Here is a 19,772-nt window from a genome sequence, read left to right on the forward strand (position 1 = left end):
GTGGCCAAACCCGGCCTACCTGCTGCTGTCCAGATAACCGCCCAGACTCAACTTGTCCTGCAGCTGTGCATCTCTTGTAAGCCTTAGAGGGCTGCCAGCACTTTGCCAACCAGCCAGCATCTCCCTTGGAGTGGGGGAGCCACTTCTATGCAACCTGCAGGCACTGGCCATGAGGTCCAGTCCACCAATCTGCTGACCATTGGATACTTCAAATCAGCAGGCAACCAGGAGGTTGTCACTGTGTTCCAGGAGGACAGACATGTCTCTCCACCAAGTTTGGAGACATGAGGTCCACCAGGACTCACCCTTCACCAATACCCAGGGTACCGGAGCAGTTGCGAGCACCTAGGCTTATTTGTGTCTGGACCAGGTACCACAGCTGCAACATAAAAATAAAATAAAAAAAATAAAAACCAAAAAAATAAAATAAAAAAAACTTGCCAAGAGGGAAGTCCGAATCGACAAGTCTGCCCACGATAGTGGCAGTACTGTCTGGTTTTCTTCCCCCTCTGCAGGTCTAACCAAACACCGTGAGTGCCTTTAACACACAGGACCTGACAACCCCAAACCCTCTGCAGCACAATTCCCTGGCCCATGAGTATCCACTGTGCCCCTTTGTAGGAAGTTGGCTCTGTATGTGCTATTTCAAAGTAAGGAATAGCATGCACAGAGTCCAAGGGTTCCCCTTAGAGGTAAAATAGTGGTAAAAAGAGATAATACTAATGCTCTATTTTGTGGTAGTGTGGTCGAGCAGTAGGCTTATCCAAGGAGTAGTGTTAAGCATTTGTTGTACATACACACAGACAATAAATGAGGTACACACACTCAGAGACAAATTCAGCCAATAGGTTTTTGTATAGAAAAATATCTTTTCTTAGTTTATTTTAAGAACCACAAGTTCAAATTCTACATGTAATATCTCATTCGAAAGGTATTGCAGGTAAGTACTTTAGGAACTTTGAATCATTTCAATTGCATGTATACTTTTCAAGTTATTGACAAATAGCTACTTTAAAAGTGGACACTTAGTGCAATTTTCACTGTTCCTGGGGGAGGTAAGTTTTTGTTAGTTTTACCAGGTAAGTAAGACACTTACAGGGTTCAGTTCTTGGTCCAAGGTAGCCCACCGTTGGGGGTTCAGAGCAACCCCAAAGTCACCACACCAGCAGCTCAGGGCCGGTCAGGTGCAGAGTTCAAAGTGGTGCCCAAAACACATAGGCTAGAATGGAGAGAAGGGGGTGCCCCGGTTCCGGTCTGCTTGCAGGTAAGTACCCGCGTCTTCGGAGGGCAGACCAGGGGGGTTTTGTAGGGCACCGGGGGGGACACAAGCCCACACAGAAATTTCACCCTCAGCAGCACGGGGGCGGCCGGGTGCAGTGTAGAAACAAGCGTCGGGTTCGCAATGTTAGTCTATGAGAGATCTCGGGATCTCTTCAGCGCTGCAGGCAGGCAAGGGGGGGGTTCCTCGGGGAAACCTCCACTTGGGCAAGGGAGAGGGACTCCTGGGGGTCACTTCTCCAGTGAAAGTCCGGTCCTTCAGGTCCTGGGGGCTGCGGGTGCAGGGTCTCTCCCAGGCGTCGGGACTTAGGATTCAAAGAGTCGCGGTCAGGGGAAGCCTCGGGATTCCCTCTGCAGGCGGCGCTGTGGGGGCTCAGGGGGGACAGGTTTTGGTACTCACAGTATCAGAGTAGTCCTGGGGTCCCTCCTGAGGTGTTGGATCTCCACCAGCCGAGTCGGGGTCGCCGGGTGCAGTGTTGCCAGTCTCACGCTTCTTGCGGGGAGCTTGCAGGGTTCTTTCAAGGCTGCTGGAAACAAAGTTGCAGCCTTTCTTGGAGCAGGTCCGCTGTCCTCTGGAGTTTCTTGTCTTTTCGAAGCAGGGGCAGTCCTCAGAGGATGTCGAGGTCGCTGGTCCCTTTGGAAGGCGTCGCTGGAGCAGGATCTTTGGAAGGCAGGAGACAGGCCGGTGAGTTTCTGGAGCCAAGGCAGTTGTCGTCTTCTGGTCTTCCTCTGCAGGGGTTTTCAGCTAGGCAGTCCTTCTTCTTGTAGTTGCAGGAATCTAATTTTCTAGGGTTCAGGGTAGCCCTTAAATACTAAATTTAAGGGCGTGTTTAGGTCTGGGGGGTTAGTAGCCAATGGCCACTAGCCCTGAGGGTGGGTACACCCTCTTTGTGCCTCCTCCCAAGGGGAGGGGGTCACAATCCTAACCCTATTGGGGGAATCCTCCATCTGCAAGATGGAGGATTTCTAAAAGTTAGAGTCACCTCAGCTCAGGACACCTTAGGGGCTGTCCTGACTGGCCAGTGACTCCTCCTTGTTGCTTTCTTTGTTCCCTCCAGCCTTGCCGCCAAAAGTGGGGGCCGTGGCCGGAGGGGGCGGGCAACTCCACTAAGCTGGAGTGCCCTGCTGGGCTGTGACAAAGGGGTGAGCCTTTGAGGCTCACCGCCAGGTGTTACAGCTCCTGCCTGGGGGAGGTGTTAGCATCTCCACCCAGTGCAGGCTTTGTTACTGGCCTCAGAGTGACAAAGGCACTCTCCCCATGGGGCCAGCAACATGTCTCTGGTGTGGCAGGCTGCTGGAACTAGTCAGCCTACACAGACAGTCGGTTAAGTTTCAGGGGGCACCTCTAAGGTGCCCTCTGGGGTGTATTTTGCAATAAAATGTACACTGGCATCAGTGTGCATTTATTGTGCTGAGAAGTTTGATACCAAACTTCCCAGTTTTCAGTGTAGCCATTATGGTGCTGTGGAGTTCGTGTTTGACAGACTCTCAGACCATATACTCTTATGGCTACCCTGCACTTACAATGTCTAAGGTTTTGTTTAGACACTGTAGGGGTACCATGCTCATGCACTGGTACCCTCACCTATGGTATAGTGCACCCTGCCTTAGGGCTGTAAGGCCTGCTAGAGGGGTGTCTTACCTATACTGCATAGGCAGTGAGAGGCTGGCATGGCACCCTGAGGGGAGTGCCATGTCGACTTACTTGTTTTGTCCTCACTAGCACACACAAGCTGGCAAGCAGTGTGTCTGTGCTGAGTGAGAGGTCTCCAGGGTGGCATAAGACATGCTGCAGCCCTTAGAGACCTTCCTTGGCATCAGGGCCCTTGGTACTAGAAGTACCAGTTACCAGGGACTTATCTGGATGCCAGGGTCTGCCAATTGTGGATACAAAAGTACAGGTTAGGGAAAGAACACTGGTGCTGGGGCCTGGTTAGCAGGCCTCAGCACACTTTCAATTGTAAACATAGCATCAGCAAAGGCAAAAAGTCAGGGGGCAACCATGCCAAGGAGGCATTTCCTTACACCCTTGCTCCCCGGACCCTCACAAACAGAGCCCCGTTAGGAGTTCCCAGACTTGTTTCCAAGTCCTCCTCTGCAGCCCGTTTTCCAGATGCACCCCAACTCTTTGCCAACTGTAGTGTGCAAGGCACTCGACCCGCACCCAGACACTCCTGGGCAGGTATACCTGAACGGCTGGTGTTTCTCGTCACCTTGTCCCGCTAGCAGCCTAAGGCATAACGGGGACCCCCGGAATTTGATTGCAAGTACCTTCATGCAGTACGTTTCTTCTGCTTTGAAAAGCATTACTGTGTAAAACCGCATGTGTAATACTTACCTCACTGTGCAAAGCAATATCTCGAACAGAACAGTACTCACCTCTTGCTGAAGATTTTTGGTGTGTAAAAATAATACAAAAAGTGTTGTCTAATTTATTGACAGTGTTCAACAAATGCTTACCACTTCCCTGTGATAAGCCTACGCTGCTAGCCAACACTACCACAAAAAAAGAGCATTTAGGGTTATTTTAATCTGTCAGCCAATAGGGGTTGCCTGTACTATGTCGCAAGCAAAAGACTATGCCGCAGCTAGTATTTTTTCTCATTGAAATGGTCAATTCACACTTGCTCTCATTTGTTGTAGGGGTAGGTGTGTGTGTGTGTGTGTGTGTGTGTGTGTGTGTGTGTGTGTGTGTGTGTGTGTGTGTGTGTGTGCGCGCGCGCGCGCTGGTAAGAGGTGCCATAAAACAAATGAAATACATGTGAGAAAGGGGCTATGGAGAGATTTTAAAGACCGCACACACTTAAAGTTACGAAACAAAACAGAACACACAGAAAGACAGAACGTTCTATTTTAAATATAAAGTGTGCATTTATTATACAGAAATCTGGATGCAGCCTCTTTTGGAAATTTACTCGAAATATTTGGTATACTGATGGCATCAAACGCACTGCGTTACTAAATCTCACCTCAGTTAACTACAACCTGTTCTAACTCTTGCAAGCACGTTATCGAGGGAGATCAAAAGTGGAATTCACACAAAGTTGAAAAAAATTGAGTAATGTTTTCTTTAAATGGTGTCAGCATCATGTTTGTACAATGCTGGTATGTTATTTCTTTCGTTTTTTAATTCCCCAATGCCTGTCATTTGCCGTCAAGCACACCACTATTTGCTAAACGGCCTCTGCCTTACCACCACTGACTGGTATTCAAAGTCTAGCTTAATGGTGCTGACCGCAGGAGGCTTCGCCAGATCGTGCCTAGAGCTTTCCATCAGTGAGACGGACTACTAATGCCCCTATTCCTCACTCGGACGTGGCTATTAGACATTCTATAATGGAAACAATACTGCTTTAAATGTGCTTTGTACAGCATCCTCCCCACCATCTTAACCTGCAACATCTGCTGATGTGTAAAACAAGCAGCTCGTCTACAACGGGCCATTGTGGAGTAGATCAGGTAGAGTGGCGTGGAGAGGCAAACCTGGGCTGGAGCAGGGTTGCGCTGCACAATTTTAACTATTTTACCATTTTCAATTTATAAATACTGATTAAGTAAAAATACATTTCCGTCTGTATTCATATGATGTAAAAATCTGTTTAAACAGAAAATCGGGAGCCTTACTAATTTTTCCTATTTCTTTTTAATCTGAATTGTTACGGTATTGCATTAAGTCCCCCAGTCCAAATGTATCAGAAATTTTAAAAAGAGTTTTGGCTGCTTAGGCCTTAAAAAGTTGGATTAGAATTTTTTTGTAAATGTTTTAAAAAGCTCCAAACCACACTAAGAAAAGAAGTTATTTACCTGTAACTACAGTTATACAGTATTGGTATCTTTCATAAATTCACATGCTTGATTCATCCCTATTGTGGAAGTGGGAGTCCCACGGTACATGAAAAAGCAATGAGTCCAAAATTTCAATAGGCTATAATGCTAGCGCAATCACACATATAGCCTATCCTTATCCTTTTGTAAAAAGAACCAAACTTGACTTGTGACCAATCAGGCTCCAGCATCCTCCAGATTATTCCCCAGAGAGGCCCATTCCTCATATTTTCTAGCACAAGAGTGAGGAATAAGTAATGGAGAGGAACTGCGAGCCTCAGAGGGAGGAGGGTGGGTCGCATGTGAATTTATGAAAGATACCAATACTGTATACCTGTAGTTACAGGTAAGAAACTTGTTTTCTTATCCAGTATTGGATCTTTCATAATTTCACATGCTTGAATCTGAATAGCCAGCAGTATTCCTAATAACCGTTATGCCCGCTGTGGATGGCGGGTGCGAGCATTGTAATCCTAATTATAGTACTAAATAACATAGCTCTCTCTCTCTAGCGCGCTCTCCCTCTCTCTCTCTCTAGCGCGCTCTCCCTCTCTCTCTCTCTAGCGCGCTCTCCCCCTGTCTCTCTAGCGCGCTCTCCCCCTGTCTCTCTAGCGCGCTCTCCCCCCTCTCTCTCTAGCGCGCTCTCCCCCCCTCTCTCTCTAGCGCGCTCTCCCCCCCTCTCTCTCTCTCCCTCTCCCTCTCTAGCGCGCTCTCTCTCCCTCTCTAGCGCGCTCTCTCTCTCCCTCTCTAGCGCGCTCTCCCTCTCTCCCTCTCCCTCTCTCTCCCTCTCCCTCTCTCTCCCTCTCCCTCTCCAGCTCTCTCCCTCTCCCTCTCCAGCTCTCTCCCTCTCCCTCTCCAGCTCTCTCCCTCTCCCTCTCCAGCTCTCTCCCTCTCCCTCTCCAGCTCTCTCCCTCTCCCTCTCCAGCTCTCTCCCTCTCCCTCTCCAGCTCTCTCCCTCTCCCTCTCCAGCTCTCTCCCTCTCCCTCTCCAGCTCTCTCCCTCTCCCTCTCCAGCTCTCTCCCTCTCCCTCTCCCTCTCCAGCTCTCTCCCTCTCCCTCTCCCTCTCCAGCTCTCTCCCTCTCCCTCTCCCTCTCCAGCTCTCTCCCTCTCCCTCTCCCTCTCCAGCTCTCTCCCTCTCCCTCTCCCTCTCCAGCTCTCCAGCTCTCTCCCTCTCCCTCTCCAGCCCTCTCCCTCTCCAGCTCTCTCCCTCTCCCTCTCCAGCCCTCTCCCTCTCCCTCTCCAGCCCTCTCCCTCTCCAGCTCTCTCCCTCTCCCTCTCCAGCTCTCTCCCTCTCCCTCTCCAGCTCTCTCCCTCTCCCTCTCCCTCTCCAGCTCTCTCCCTCTCCCTCTCCCTCTCCAGCTCTCTCCCTCTCCCTCTCCCTCTCCAGCTCTCTCCCTCTCCCTCTCCAGCTCTCTCCCTCTCCCTCTCCCTCTCCAGCTCTCTCCCTCTCCCTCTCCCTCTCCAGCTCTCTCCCTCTCCCTCTCCCTCTCCCTCTCCAGCTCTCTCCCTCTCCCTCTCCCTCTCCCTCTCCAGCTCTCTCCCTCTCCCTCTCCAGCTCTCTCCCTCTCCCTCTCCCTCTCCCTCTCCAGCTCTCTCCCTCTCCCTCTCCCTCTCCAGCTCTCTCCCTCTCCCTCTCCCTCTCCAGCTCTCTCCCTCTCCAGCTCTCTCCCTCTCCCTCTCCAGCTCTCTCCCTCTCCCTCTCCAGCTCTCTCCCTCTCCCTCTCCAGCTCTCTCCCTCTCCCTCTCCAGCTCTCTCCCTCTCCCTCTCCAGCTCTCTCCCTCTCCCTCTCCAGCTCTCTCCCTCTCCCTCTCCAGCTCTCTCCCTCTCTTGATCTCCCTCTCTTGATCTCCCTCTCTTGATCTCCCTCTCCAGCTCTCCCTCTCTAGCTCTCCCTCTCCAGCTCTCTCCCTCTCCCTCTCCAGCTCTCTCCCTCTCCCTCTCCAGCTCTCTCCCTCTCCCTCTCCAGCTCTCTCTCTCCCTCTCCAGCTCTCTCCCTCTCCAGCTCTCTCCCTCTCCAGCTCTCTCCCTCTCCCTCTCCAGCTCTCTCTCTCCCTCTCCAGCTCTCTCCCTCTCCAGCTCTCTCCCTCTCCAGCTCTCTCCCTCTCCAGCTCTCTCCCTCTCCCTCTCCAGCTCTCTCCCTCTCCCTCTCCAGCTCTCTCTCTCTCCCTCTCCAGCTCTCTCCCTCTCCCTCTCCAGCTCTCTCTCTCCCTCTCCAGCTCTCTCCCTCTCCAGCTCTCTCCCTCTCCCTCTCCAGCTCTCTCCCTCTCCCTCTCCAGCTCTCTCCCTCTCCCTCTCCAGCTCTCTCCCTCTCCCTCTCCAGCTCTCTCCCTCTCCCTCTCCAGCTCTCTCCCTCTCCCTCTCCAGCTCTCTCCCTCTCCCTCTCCAGCTCTCTCCCTCTCCCTCTCCAGCTCTCTCCCTCTCCCTCTCCAGCTCTCTCCCTCTCCCTCTCCAGCTCTCTCCCTCTCCCTCTCCAGCTCTCTCCCTCTCCCTCTCCAGCTCTCTCCCTCTCCCTCTCCAGCTCTCTCCCTCTCCCTCTCCAGCTCTCTCCCTCTCCCTCTCCAGCTCTCTCCCTCTCCCTCTCCAGCTCTCTCCCTCTCCCTCTCCAGCTCCCTCTCCCTCTCCAGCTCTCTCCCTCTCCCTCTCCAGCTCCAGCTCGCTCCCTCTCCCTCTCCAGCCCTCTCCCTCTCCCTCTCCAGCTCTCTCCCTCTCCCTCTCCAGCTCGCTCTCTAGCCCTCTCCAGCTCGCTCTCTAGCCCTCTCCAGCTCGCTCTCTAGCCCTCTCCAGCTCTCTAGCCCTCTCCAGCTCTCTAGCCCTCTCCAGCTCTCTAGCCCTCTCCAGCTCTCCAGCCCTCTCCAGCTCTCCAGCCCTCTCCCTCTCCAGCCCTCTCCAGCCCTCTCCCTCTCCAGCTCTCTCCCTCTCCCTCTCCCTCTCCAGCTCTCTCCCTCTCCCTCTCCCTCTCCAGCTCTCTCCCTCTCCCTCTCCAGCTCTCTCCCTCTCCCTCTCCCTCTCCAGCTCTCTCCCTCTCCCTCTCCCTCTCCAGCTCTCTCCCTCTCCCTCTCCCTCTCCAGCTCTTCTCCCTCTCCAGCTCTCTCCCTCTCCCTCTCCAGCTCTCTCCCTCTCCCTCTCCAGCTCTCTCCCTCTCCCTCTCCAGCTCGCTCTCTAGCCCTCTCCAGCTCGCTCTCTAGCCCTCTCCAGCTCGCTCTCTAGCCCTCTCCAGCTCGCTCTCTAGCCCTCTCCAGCTCGCTCTCTAGCCCTCTCCAGCTCGCTCTCTAGCCCTCTCCAGCTCGCTCTCTAGCCCTCTCCAGCTCGCTCTCTAGCCCTCTCCAGCTCTCTAGCCCTCTCCAGCTCTCTAGCCCTCTCCAGCTCTCTAGCCCTCTCCAGCTCTCCAGCCCTCTCCAGCTCTCCAGCCCTCTCCCTCTCCAGCCCTCTCCCTCTCCAGCCCTCTCCCTCTCCAGCCCTCTCCCTCTCCAGCCCTCTCCCTCTCCAGCTCTCTCCCTCTCCCTCAGCAGCACGGGGGCGGCCGGGTGCAGTGTGCAAACACACGTCGGGTTTCCAATGTAAATCAATGGGAGACCAAGGGCTCTCTTCAGCGATGCAGGCAGGCAAGGGGGGGGGGGGGGGGGGGGGGGGGGCTCCTCGGGGTAGCGTAGCCACCACCTGGGCAAGGGAGAGGGCCTCCTGGGGGTCACTCCTGCACTGGAGTTCCGATCTTTCAGATCCTGGGGGCTGCGGGTGCAGAGTCTTTTCCAGGCGTCGGGATCTGGGAGTCAGGCAGTTGCGGTCAGGGGGAGCCTCGGGATTCCCTCTGCAGGCGTCGCTGTGGGGGCTCAGGGGGGGCAACTCTGGCTACTCACAGTCTCGTAGTCGCCGCGGAGTCCTCCCTGAAGTGTTGTTTCTCCACAAGTCGAGCCGGGGGCGTCGGGTGCAGAGTAGCAAGTCTCACGCTTCCGGCGGGAAACACAGTTGTCTTGAAGTTGCTTCTTTGGAAACAAAGTTGCAGTCTTGGATGAACAGAGCCGCTGTCCTCGGGAGTTTCTTGGTTCTTCTAGAGCAGGGCAGTCCTCTGAGGATTCAGAGGTCGCTGGTCCTGGGGAAAGCGTAGCTGGATGTAAAGAAATGGCTCCCTGTTGCAGTTACCCCCCACTTTTTGCCTGATACTGATGCGGACTTGACTGAGAAGTGTGCTGGGACCCTGCTAACCAGGCCCCAGCACCAGTGTTCTTTCACCTAAAATGTACCATTGATGCCACAATTGGCACACCCTGGCATCCAGGTAAGTCCCTTGTAACTGGTACCCCTGGTACCAAGGGCCCTGATGCCAGGGAAGGTCTCTAAGGGCTGCAGCATATCTTATGCCACCCTAGGGACCCCTCACTCAGCACAGACACACTGCTTGCCAGCTTGTGTGTGCTGGTGAGAACAAAACGAGTAAGTCGACATGGCACTCCCCTCAGGGTGCCATGCCAACCTCACACTGCCTATGCAGTATAGATAAGTCACCCCTCTAGTAGGCCTTGCAGCCCGAAGGCAGGGTGCACTATACCATAGGTGAGGGCACCAGTGCATGAGCACTGTGCCCCTACTGTGTCTAGGCCAAACCTTAGACATTGTAAGTGCAGGGTAGCCATAAGAGTATATGGTCTGGGAGTCTGTCAAACACGGACTCCACAGCACCATAATGGCTACACTGAAAACTGGGAAGTTTGGTATCAAACTTCTCAGCACAATAAATGCACACTGATGCCAGTGTACATTTTATTGTAAAATACACCCCAGAGGGCACCTTAGAGGTGCCCCCTGAAACCTAATCCAACTACCCGTGTAGGCTGACTGGTTCTAAGCCTGCCACACTCGAGACATGTTGCTGGCCACATGGGGAGAGTGCCTTTGTCACTCTGTGGCCTGCAACAAAGCCTGCACTGGGTGGAGATGCTATCACCTCCCCCAGGCAGGAGCTGTAACACCTGGCGGTGAGCCTCAAAGGCTTACCCCCTTTGTTCCAGCACCGCAGGGCACTCCAGCTAGTGGAGTTGCCCGCCCCCTCCGGCCACGGCCCCACTTTTGGCGGCAAGGCCGGAGGAGATAATGAGAATAACAAGGAGGAGTCACTGGCCAGTCAGGACAGCCCCTAAGGTGTCCTGAGCTGAAGTGACTAACTTTTAGCAATCCTCCATCTTGCAGATGGAGGATTCCCCCAATAGGGATAGGAATGTGACCCCCTCCCCTTGGGAGGAGGCACAAAGAGGGTGTACCCACCCTCAGGGCTAGAAGCCATTGGCTACTAACCCCCCAGACCTAAACACGCCCTTAAATTTAGTATTTAAGGGCTTCCCTGGACCTAAGAATTTAGATTCCTGCAACTTACCGAAGAAGAAGACTGCTGAGCTGCAAACCCCTGCAGAAGAAGAAAGAAGACACCAACTGCTTTGGCCCCAGTCCTACCAGCCTGTCTCCTGCCTTCTAAAGAAACATGCTCCAGCGACGCTTTCTCCAGGACCAGCGACCTCTGAATCCTCAGAGGACTGCCCTACTTCAAGAGGAACAAGAAACTCCCGAGGACAGCGGCCCTGCTCCAAAAAGACTGCAACTTTGTTTCAGAGGAGCAGATTTAAAGGCCCCCTGCAATCCCCGCAAGAAGCGTGAGACTTGCAACACTGCACCCGGCGACCCAGACTAGCGGAGAAACAACACCTCAGGGAGGACCCTCCGGCGACTCAGACTGTGAGTAACCAAAGTTGTCCCCCCTGAGCCCCCACAGCGACGCCTGCAGAGGGAATCCCGAAGCTCCCCCTGACCGCGACTGCCTGACTCTAAAATTCCGACGGCTGGAAAAGACCCGCAGCCCCCAGCACCTGAAGGATCGGAACTTCAGTGCAGGAGTGACCCCCAGGAGGCCCTCTCCCTTGCCCAGGTGGTGGCTACCCCGAGGAGCCCCCCCTTGCCTGCCTGCACCGCTGAAGAGACACCTTGGTCTCCCATTGATTTACATTGCGAACCAGACGATTGTTTGCACACTGCACCCGGCCGCCCCCGCGCTGCTGAGGGTGTACTTTCTGTGTGGACTTGTGTCCCCCCCCCCCCCCGGTGCCCTACAAAACCCCCCTGGTCTGCCCTCCGAAGACGCGGGTACTTACCTGCTGACAGACCGGAACCGGGGCACCCCCTTGAACTCTGCACCTGACCGGCCCTTAACTGCTGGTGTGGTGACTTTGGGGTTGCTCTGAACCCCCAACAGTGGGCTACCTTGGACCCCAATTTGAACCCCGTAGGTGGTTTACTTACCTGCAAGAACTAACAATACTTTACCTCCCCCAGGAACTGTGAAAATTGCACTAAGTGTCCACTTTTAAAACAGCTTATTGTGTTTTATGAAAAAAGTATATATGCTACTGTGATTATTCAAAGTTCCTAAAGTACTTACCTGCAATACCTTTCAAATGAGATATTACATGTAGAATTTGAACCTGTGGTTCTTAAAATAAAATAAGAAATGAAAATGTTCCATAATGGCTACACTGAAAACTAGGAAGTTTGGTATCAAACTTCTCAGAATAATAAACCCACACTGATGCCAGTGTTGGATTTATTAAAAAATGCACACAGAGAGCATGTTAGAGATGCCCCCTGTATTTTACCCAATTGTTCAGTGCAGGACTGACTGGTCTGTGCCAGCCTGCTGCTGAGAGACGAGTGTCTGACCTCAGGCGGTGAGAGCCTTTGTGCTCTGTCCTCTGAGGACTGCCCTGCTTCAAGAAAGACTAGAAACTCCTGAGGACAGCGGCACTGCTCCAAAAGAACTGCAACTTTGTTTCAAGTAGCAGATTTAAAGACCCCTGCAACTCCCCGCAAGAAGCGTGAGACTTGCAACACTGCACCCGGCGACCCCGACTCGACTGGTGGAGAACAACCAACTCAGGGAGGACCCTCCGGCGACTCTACGACTGTGAGTAACCAAAGTTGTCCCCCCTGAGCCCCCACAGCGACGCCTGCAGAGGGAATCCCCAGGCTCCCCCTGACCGCGACTGTCTGAACTCCATTTCCCGACGGCTGGAAAAGACCCTGCACCCGCAGCCCCCAGCACCTGAAGGATCGGAACTTCTGTGCAGGAGTGACCCCCAGGAGGCCCTCTCCCTTGCCCAGGTGGTGGCTACCCCGAGGAAACCCCCCCCTTGCCTGCATCGCTGAAGAGACCCCTTGGTCTCCCATAGGAAACTATTGGAAACCAGACGCGTGTTTGCACACTGCACCCGGCCACCCCCGCGCTGCTGAGGGTGTACTTTCTGTGCTGACTTGTGTCCCCCCCGGTGCCCTACAAAACCCCCCTGGTCTGCCCTCCGAAGACGCGGGTACTTACCTGCTGGCAGACTGGAACCGGGGCACCCCCTTCTCTCCATTGAAGCCTATGTGTTTTGGGCACCTCTTTGACCTTTGCACCTGACCGGCCCTGAGCTGCTGGTGTGATAACTTTGGGGTGGCTCTGAACCCCCAACGGTGGGCTACCTTGGATCAAAAACTGAAACCTGTAAGTGACTTACTTACCTGTTAAAACTAACAATACTTTACCTCCCCCAGGAACTGTGAAAATTGCACTGTGTCCACTTTTAAAACAGCTATTTGTGTTTTATGTAAAAAGTATACATGCAAATGAAATGATTCAAAGTTCCTAAAGTACTTACCTGCAATACCTTTCAAATGAGATATTACATGTAAAATTTGAACCTGTGGTTCTTAAAGTAAACTAAGAAAAGATATTTTTCTATAACAAAACCTATTGGCTGGATTTGTCTGAGTGTGTGTTCCTCATTTATTGCCTGTGTGTATGTACAACAAATGCTTAACACTACTCCTTTGATAAGCCTACAGCTCGACCACACTACCACAAAATAGAGCATTAGTATTATCTCTTTTTGCCACTATCTTACCTCTAAGGGGAACCCTTGGACTCTGTGCATGCTATTCCTTACTTTGAAATAGCACATACAGAGCCAACTTCCTACATACAGTCTTTGTAAAAATGGCAATAAGCTATTTTCAAAGTGGACAGTGCAAAAATCAACAGTTCCTGGGGGAGGTAAGTAAAGGTTAGATTAGGAGGTGAGTAAAACACTTACAAGTCTCATTCCTGGGGCATAGGCAGCCCACCGTTGGGGGTTCAAGGCAACCCCAAAGTTACCACACCAGCAGCTCAGGGCCGGTCAGGTGCAGAGGTCAAAGAGGTGCCCAAAACACCTAGGTGCCTATGGAGAACAGGGGTGCTCCGGTTCCAGTCTTCCAGAGGGTCGCGGGGGTCACTCCTGCGCTGAGGTTCGGTTCCTTCAGGTCCTGGGGGCTGCGAGTGCAGTGCTGGTTCTAGGCGTCGGGTCCCTTGTTATAGGCAGTCGCGGGCAGGGGGAGCCTCTGGATTCACTCTGCAGGCATCGCTGTAGGGGTTCAGGGGGGGTCGTCTCTGGTTACTCAGAGGCTCGCAGTCGCCGGGGAGTCCTCCCTGAGGTGTTGGTTTCCTGCAGGTCGAGCCGGGGGTGTCGGGTGCAGAGTGTAGTCTCACGTTTCTGGCGGGAAACGTGAAGCTGGTTTTGAACAGGGCCGCTGTTCACTGGAGTTTCTTGGTCCTGTAGTCCAGGGCAGTCCTCTGAGGCTTCAGAGGTCGCTGGTCCCTGTCGGATGCGTCGCTGGAGCAGGTTTTCGAAGTTGGAGACAGGCCGGTGGGGTGGGGCCAAATCAGTTGTCTTCCTCCTTCTCTGCAGGCTTGTAGGTCAGCAGTCCTTTCTTCAGGTTGCAGAATCTGATTTCCTGGGATCTGGGGAGCCCCTAAATACTGAATGTAGGGGTGTGTTTAGGTCTGGGATGCCAGTAGCCAATGGCTTCTGTCCTTGAGGGTGGGTACACCCTCTTTGTCCCTCCTCCCTGTGGGGAGGGGGCCACATCCCTAATCCTATTGGGGGAATCCTCCAAACTCAAGATGGAGGATTTCTCAAGGCAGAGGTAACCTCAGCTCAGGGCACCTTAGGGGCTGTCCTGACTGGGGAGTGACTCCTCCTTGTTTTTCTCATTATCTCCTCCAGCCTTGCCGCCAAAAGTGGGGGCAGTGGCCGGAGGGGTGGGCATCTCCACTAGCTGGGACGCCCTGGGGCGCTGTAACAAAAGGGGTGAGCCTTTGAGGCTCACCGCCAGGTGTTACAGTTCCTGCAGGGGGAGGTGAGAAGCACCTCCACCCAGTACAGGCTTTGTTCCTGGCCACAGAGTGACAAAGGCACTCTACCCATGTGGCCAGCAACATGTCTGGTGTAAGCAGGAGGGCAGAAACTGGTCAGCGTACACTAGAAGTCGGATTGGTATTCAGGGGACATCTCTAAGATGCCCTCTGGGTGTATGTTACAATCAATTGCACACTGGCATCAGTGTGCATTTACTGTGCTGAGAAGTTTGATACCAAACTTCCCAGATTTCAGTGTAGCCATTCCGGAACTGTGGAGTTTGTGTTTGACAAACTCCCAGACCATATACTCTTATGGTTAAACTGCACTTACAATGTCTAATGTTTTGCTTAGACACTGTAGGGGCATAGTGCTCCTGCACATATGCCCTCACCTGTGCTATAGTGCACCCTGCCTTAGGGCTGTAAGGCCTGCTAGAGGGATGCCTTACCTATGCCACAGGCAGTGTGAGGTTGGCATGGCACTCTGAGGGGAGTGCCATGTCGACTTCGTCATTTTCTCCCCATCAGCACACACAAGCTGGCAAGCAGTGTGTCTGTGATGAGTGAGGGGTCCCCAGGGTGGCATAAGACATGCTGCAGCCCTTAGAGACCTTCCCTGGCATCAGGGCCTTTGGTACCAGGGGTACCAGTTACAAGGGACTTACCTGGGTGCCAGGATTGTGCCATTTGTGGAGACAAAGCTACAGTTTAGGGAAAGAACACTGGTGCTGGGGCCTGGTTAGCAGGGTTCCAGCACACTTTCAAATCATAACTTAGCATCAGCAAAGGCAAACAGTTAGGGGGTAACTATGCCAAGGAGGCATTTCCTTACATAAAACAAAGTCTGTTGAAAATCAACCATTTTACAAATCAACAGTTATTACAAAATACCTTTCGTGCAGGTAAGGGTTGAGAGTTATCGCAGTGTACAATCAGATTCAAGTAGATTTTGGTCACCAGGGAAGACCAGAGTCATCTTGGATTCAAGCAACGGGGACTCTCTGATTACTTTTGCACCAAACCCCGAGGAAGTGATGCAAAGAAAGGAGTTGTCCAGCAGGAACTGTTGTTTCAGTGGCTGATGAGTTCTTCCCTCCCACAAACACGAAGATGGTCCAAAATTGGCCTTCCTGACACACAGTCCTTAGTTCACTACTGGACTGGGAAGGCAACAGGACTTTCCTGCTGCTCTTGGGGACCAGCAAAGACTGAACTGACCCTACTACATTCAAGAGGCCCGAATAGAGTACTGTGTGCTGTGCCTACTCATAAGAGCGCTCCACGACAGAAGAAGCGACTCCAAGGGTTGGGTGTCAAGCCCCCAGTTAAGCTTAAGGACAATAAAATATCAGAAAGCCTGCACCTTCGAGAGCCAGATTGATGTCTGCAGCCTGGGAGACAGTCTTAAGCATCACAAGATGCCCCTAAGGTCACTGGACCTGTGGCCAAAGTCAGAGTGGACTCTAAGCCCCAGCAAAGAAGGATTAGTTAACCTGTAACCACTGAAACAGCTACAACCAGGAGATCAGTTACTTATTGGTGACTGGACCTGAACTGGACTCTACTAGTACATCGTGGTAGATGGAGTCTTGAAGCTAGAGACAATGCCTGACGCTTGTGGATACCAACATGGCCCCAGGAACACTCACCACATCTGCTCAGCATCCTGTATCCTCAGCATCAGGATCACTTCTTTGCTGGACTGCGGTAAAGCATAACAATACAGAGAGGACCCTGAGACTGCTGGAACTGATAAGATAACTGTTGCCCTGGACCTTGGTAGTCCCTATGAGCGACTCCCAAACTGTTGCAGCTGTCCATGTGGAGATTAGATGTTCTAGCCTTTTGGCTAATAAACTGCTAAACCATTTACTATGATTTGTTGAATTCTTTTAAAAGTGGACTATAGTATATGTAAGGAAATGCCTCCTTGGCATGGTTACCCCCTGACTTTTTGCCTTTGCTGATGCTATGTTTTGAATTGAAAGTGTGCTGAGGCCTGCTAACCAGGCCCCAGCACCAGTATTCTTTCCCTAACCTGTACTTTTGTTTTCACAATTGGCACACCCTGGCATCCAGGTAAGTCCCTTGTAACTGGTACCCCTGGTACCAAGGGCCCTGATGCCAGGGAAGGTCTCTAAGGGCTGCAGCATATCTTATGCCACCCTGGGGACCCCTCACTCAGCACAGACACACTGCTTGCCAGCTTGTGTGTGCTGGTGAGGACAAAACGAGTAAGTCGACATGGCACACCCCTCAGGGTGCCATGCCAACCTCACACTGCCTATGCAGTATAGATAAGTCACCCCTCTAGCAGGCCTTACAACCCTAAGGCAGGGTGCACTATATCATAGTTGAGGGCACCAGTGCATGAGCACTGTGCCCCTACAGTGTCTAAGCAAAACCTTAGACATTGTAAGTGCAGGGTAGCCATAAGAGTATATGGACTGGGAGTCTGTCAAACACGGACTCCACAGCAACATAATGGCTACACTGAAAACTGGGAAGTTTGGTATCAAACTTCTCAGCACAATAAATGCACACTGATGCCAGTGTACATTTTATTGTAAAATACACCCCAGAGGGCACCTTAGAGGTGCCCCCTGAAACCTTCACCAACTACACGTGTAGGCTGACTGGTTTTAGCAGCCTGCCACACTCGAGACATGTTGCTGGCCACATAGGGAGAGTGCCTTTGTCTCTCTGTGGCTAGTAAGAAAGCCTGCACTGGGTGGAGATGCTATCACCTCCCCCAGGCAGGAGCTGTAACACCTGGCGGTGAGCCTCAAAGGCTCACCCCCTTTGTTCCAGCACCACAGGGCACTCCAGCTAGTGGAGTTGCCCGCCCCCTCCGGCCACGGCCCCACTTTTGGCGGCAAGGCCGGAGGAAATAATGAGAACAAGGAGGAGTCACTGGCCAGTCAGGACAGCCCCTAAGGTGTCCTGAGCTGAAGTGACTAACTTTTAGAAATCCTCCATCTTGCAGATGGAGGATTCCCCCAATAGGGATAGGAATGTGACCCCCTCCCTTTGGGAGGAGGCACAAAGAGGGTGTACCCACCCTCAGGGCTAGTAGCCATTGGCTACTAACCCCCCCAGACCTAAACACGCCCTTAAATTTAGTATTTAAAGGCTCCCCTGAACCTAGGAACTTAGATTCCTGCAACCTAAAGAAGAAGGACTGCTGAGCTGAAAAACCCTGCAGAGAAGACGGAGACATCAACTGCTTTGGCCCCAGCCCTACCGGCCTGTATCCCCCCTTCGGAAGAAAACAGCTCCAGCGATGCTTTCCCCAGGACCAGCGACCTCTGAATCCTCAGAGGACTGCCCTGCTCTAAAAGGACCAAGAAACTCCTGAGAACAGCAGCCCTGTTCAAAAAAGACTGCAACTTTGTTTTCAGAGGAGCAACTTTAAAGACCCCTGCAATTCCCGCCAGAAGCGTGAGACTTGCAACACTGCACCCGGCGACCCCGACTGGTGAAGAAACAACGCTACAGGGAGGACTCCCAGGCGACTCCAAGACTGTGAGTAACCAAAGTTGTCCCCCCTGAGCCCCCACAGCGATGCCTGCAGAGGGAATCCCGAGGCTCCCCCTGACCGCAACTGTCTGATTCCCAGATCCCGACGCCTGGAAAAGACCCTGCACCCGCAGCCCCCAGGACCTGAAGGATCGGAACTCCAGTGCAGGAGTGACCCCCAGGAGGCCCTCTCCCTTGCCCAGGTGGTGGCTACCCCAAGGAGCCCCCCCCCTTGCCTGCCTGCACCACTGAAGAGACCCCTTGGTCTCCCATTGATTCCTATTACAAACCTGATGGTTGTTTGCACACTGCACCCGGCCGCCCCCGCGCTGCTGAGGGTGTACTTTCTGTGTGGACTTGTGTCCCCCCCGGTGCCCTACAAAACCCCCCTGGTCTGCCCTCCGAAGACGCGGGTACTTACCTGCTGGCAGACTGGAACCGGGGCACCCCCTTCTCCATTGAAGCCTGTGTGTTTTGGGCACCACTTTGAACTCTGCACCTGACCGGCCCTGAGCTACTGGTGTGGTAACTTTGGGGTTTGCTCGGAACCACCAACGGTGGGCTACCTTGGACCCCAATTTGAACCCCGTAGGTGGTTTACTTACCTGCAAGAACTAACAATAACTTACCTCCCCCAGGAACTGTTGAAAATTGCACTGTGTCCACTTTTGAAATAGCTATATCTGTTTTATGTAAAAAGTATATATGCTATTGTGATTATTCAAAGTTCCTAAAGTACTTACCTGCAACACCTTTCAAATGAGATATTACATGTAGAATTTGAACCTGTGGTTCTTAAAATAAACTAAGAAAAGATATTTTTCTATACAAAAACCTATTGGCCTGGAATTGTCTTTGAGTGTGTGTTCCTCATTTATTGCCTGAGTGTATGTACAACAAATGCTTAACACTAATCCTTTGATAAGCCTACTGCTCGACCACACTACCACAAAATAGAGCATTAGTATTATCTCTTTTTGCCACTATCTTACCTCTAAGGGGAACCCTTGGACTCTGTGCATACTATTCCTTACCTTGAAATAGTGCATACAGAGCCAACTTCCTACAGTATATATATATATATATATATATATATATATATATATATATATATAAGGACCTAAGAAAGTCACCTCTCTGGCTACCTTGGATAGATTTGTAATTTTGGTGTCTATTTAAAGATAAAAATACAACCTATTTTTATAAATTGGTATCAGATTTTTTATTGTGTTGTGCTTCTTACTTATTGATTGTTTCAGTACTTCTAAATGGTTTACACTTTGTCATTTGACTAATCCTGACAGCTCTGTGCTACAGCTGCCCAAGACTGATCTAAAGGTTTGGATAAAGAAGTTAACTGGACCTGATGGAGACAGCAACATTATTATATCGTGAGGCCTCACAACCACACAATACACTTTCCCAAAAATTGTATGTGGCAAGAGTGATTGTTACTTCAGCTTACATCACTCCAGTACAACAGATGACACTGCAAAACAATGGCAGGGCCGCACTGTATACTTTGAATGTTAACTATGTGGCAAAGTCCCTTAGGTGCAAAGGCGGTCTCTGAGTGACAACATAACAGATCATAGTAGGGAGGAGCCGCTCATTAGGTCATCTTAATGGAGACTATGCACATCACAAATTTCACTGGGGCACAATATATGTACTTAGGATGAACCTAAACATTACCTTGCCAGCTGGAGGCATCATGCCATGCTGGGAGCCGGTGGGAATCATTCCACGATAATTCTGGCTTGCTTGGACGTTGCGTGTCAAATTCTGATGTGGAGCTTGGGGTGAAGGCTGGAGGGACTGTGGCAAGGCGATAAGAGGCTGCCCACCCGTTGATCCAAAATTGGCAAGGGACAGCTGAGATCCTTGCAAAGGTACTGTCATCTGAGCAAGAAAATATACAACTTGTTCATACTGGAATTGCAGGCCAGGAGC

The 19,772-nt window shown here is 52.1% G+C and overlaps 1 protein-coding gene across 3 annotated transcripts in view; it reads right to left on the reverse strand.

Moving 5' to 3' along the window:
- PRRC2C (proline rich coiled-coil 2C) overlaps positions 1 to 19,772 on the reverse strand; it is a 1,097,702-nt gene that overhangs the window by 149,280 nt on the left and 928,650 nt on the right. For all 3 annotated transcript variants that reach the window (XM_069232016.1, XM_069232017.1, XM_069232015.1), the window contains exon 31: positions 19,515 to 19,721. In XM_069232016.1, coding sequence (XP_069088117.1) covers positions 19,515 to 19,721 — 207 coding nt within the window. The remainder of the gene's footprint in view (positions 1 to 19,514; positions 19,722 to 19,772) is intronic.

Source organism: Pleurodeles waltl, chromosome 4_2 (assembly GCF_031143425.1).
Source record: "Pleurodeles waltl isolate 20211129_DDA chromosome 4_2, aPleWal1.hap1.20221129, whole genome shotgun sequence".
Lineage (NCBI taxonomy): Eukaryota > Metazoa > Chordata > Amphibia > Caudata > Salamandridae > Pleurodeles > Pleurodeles waltl.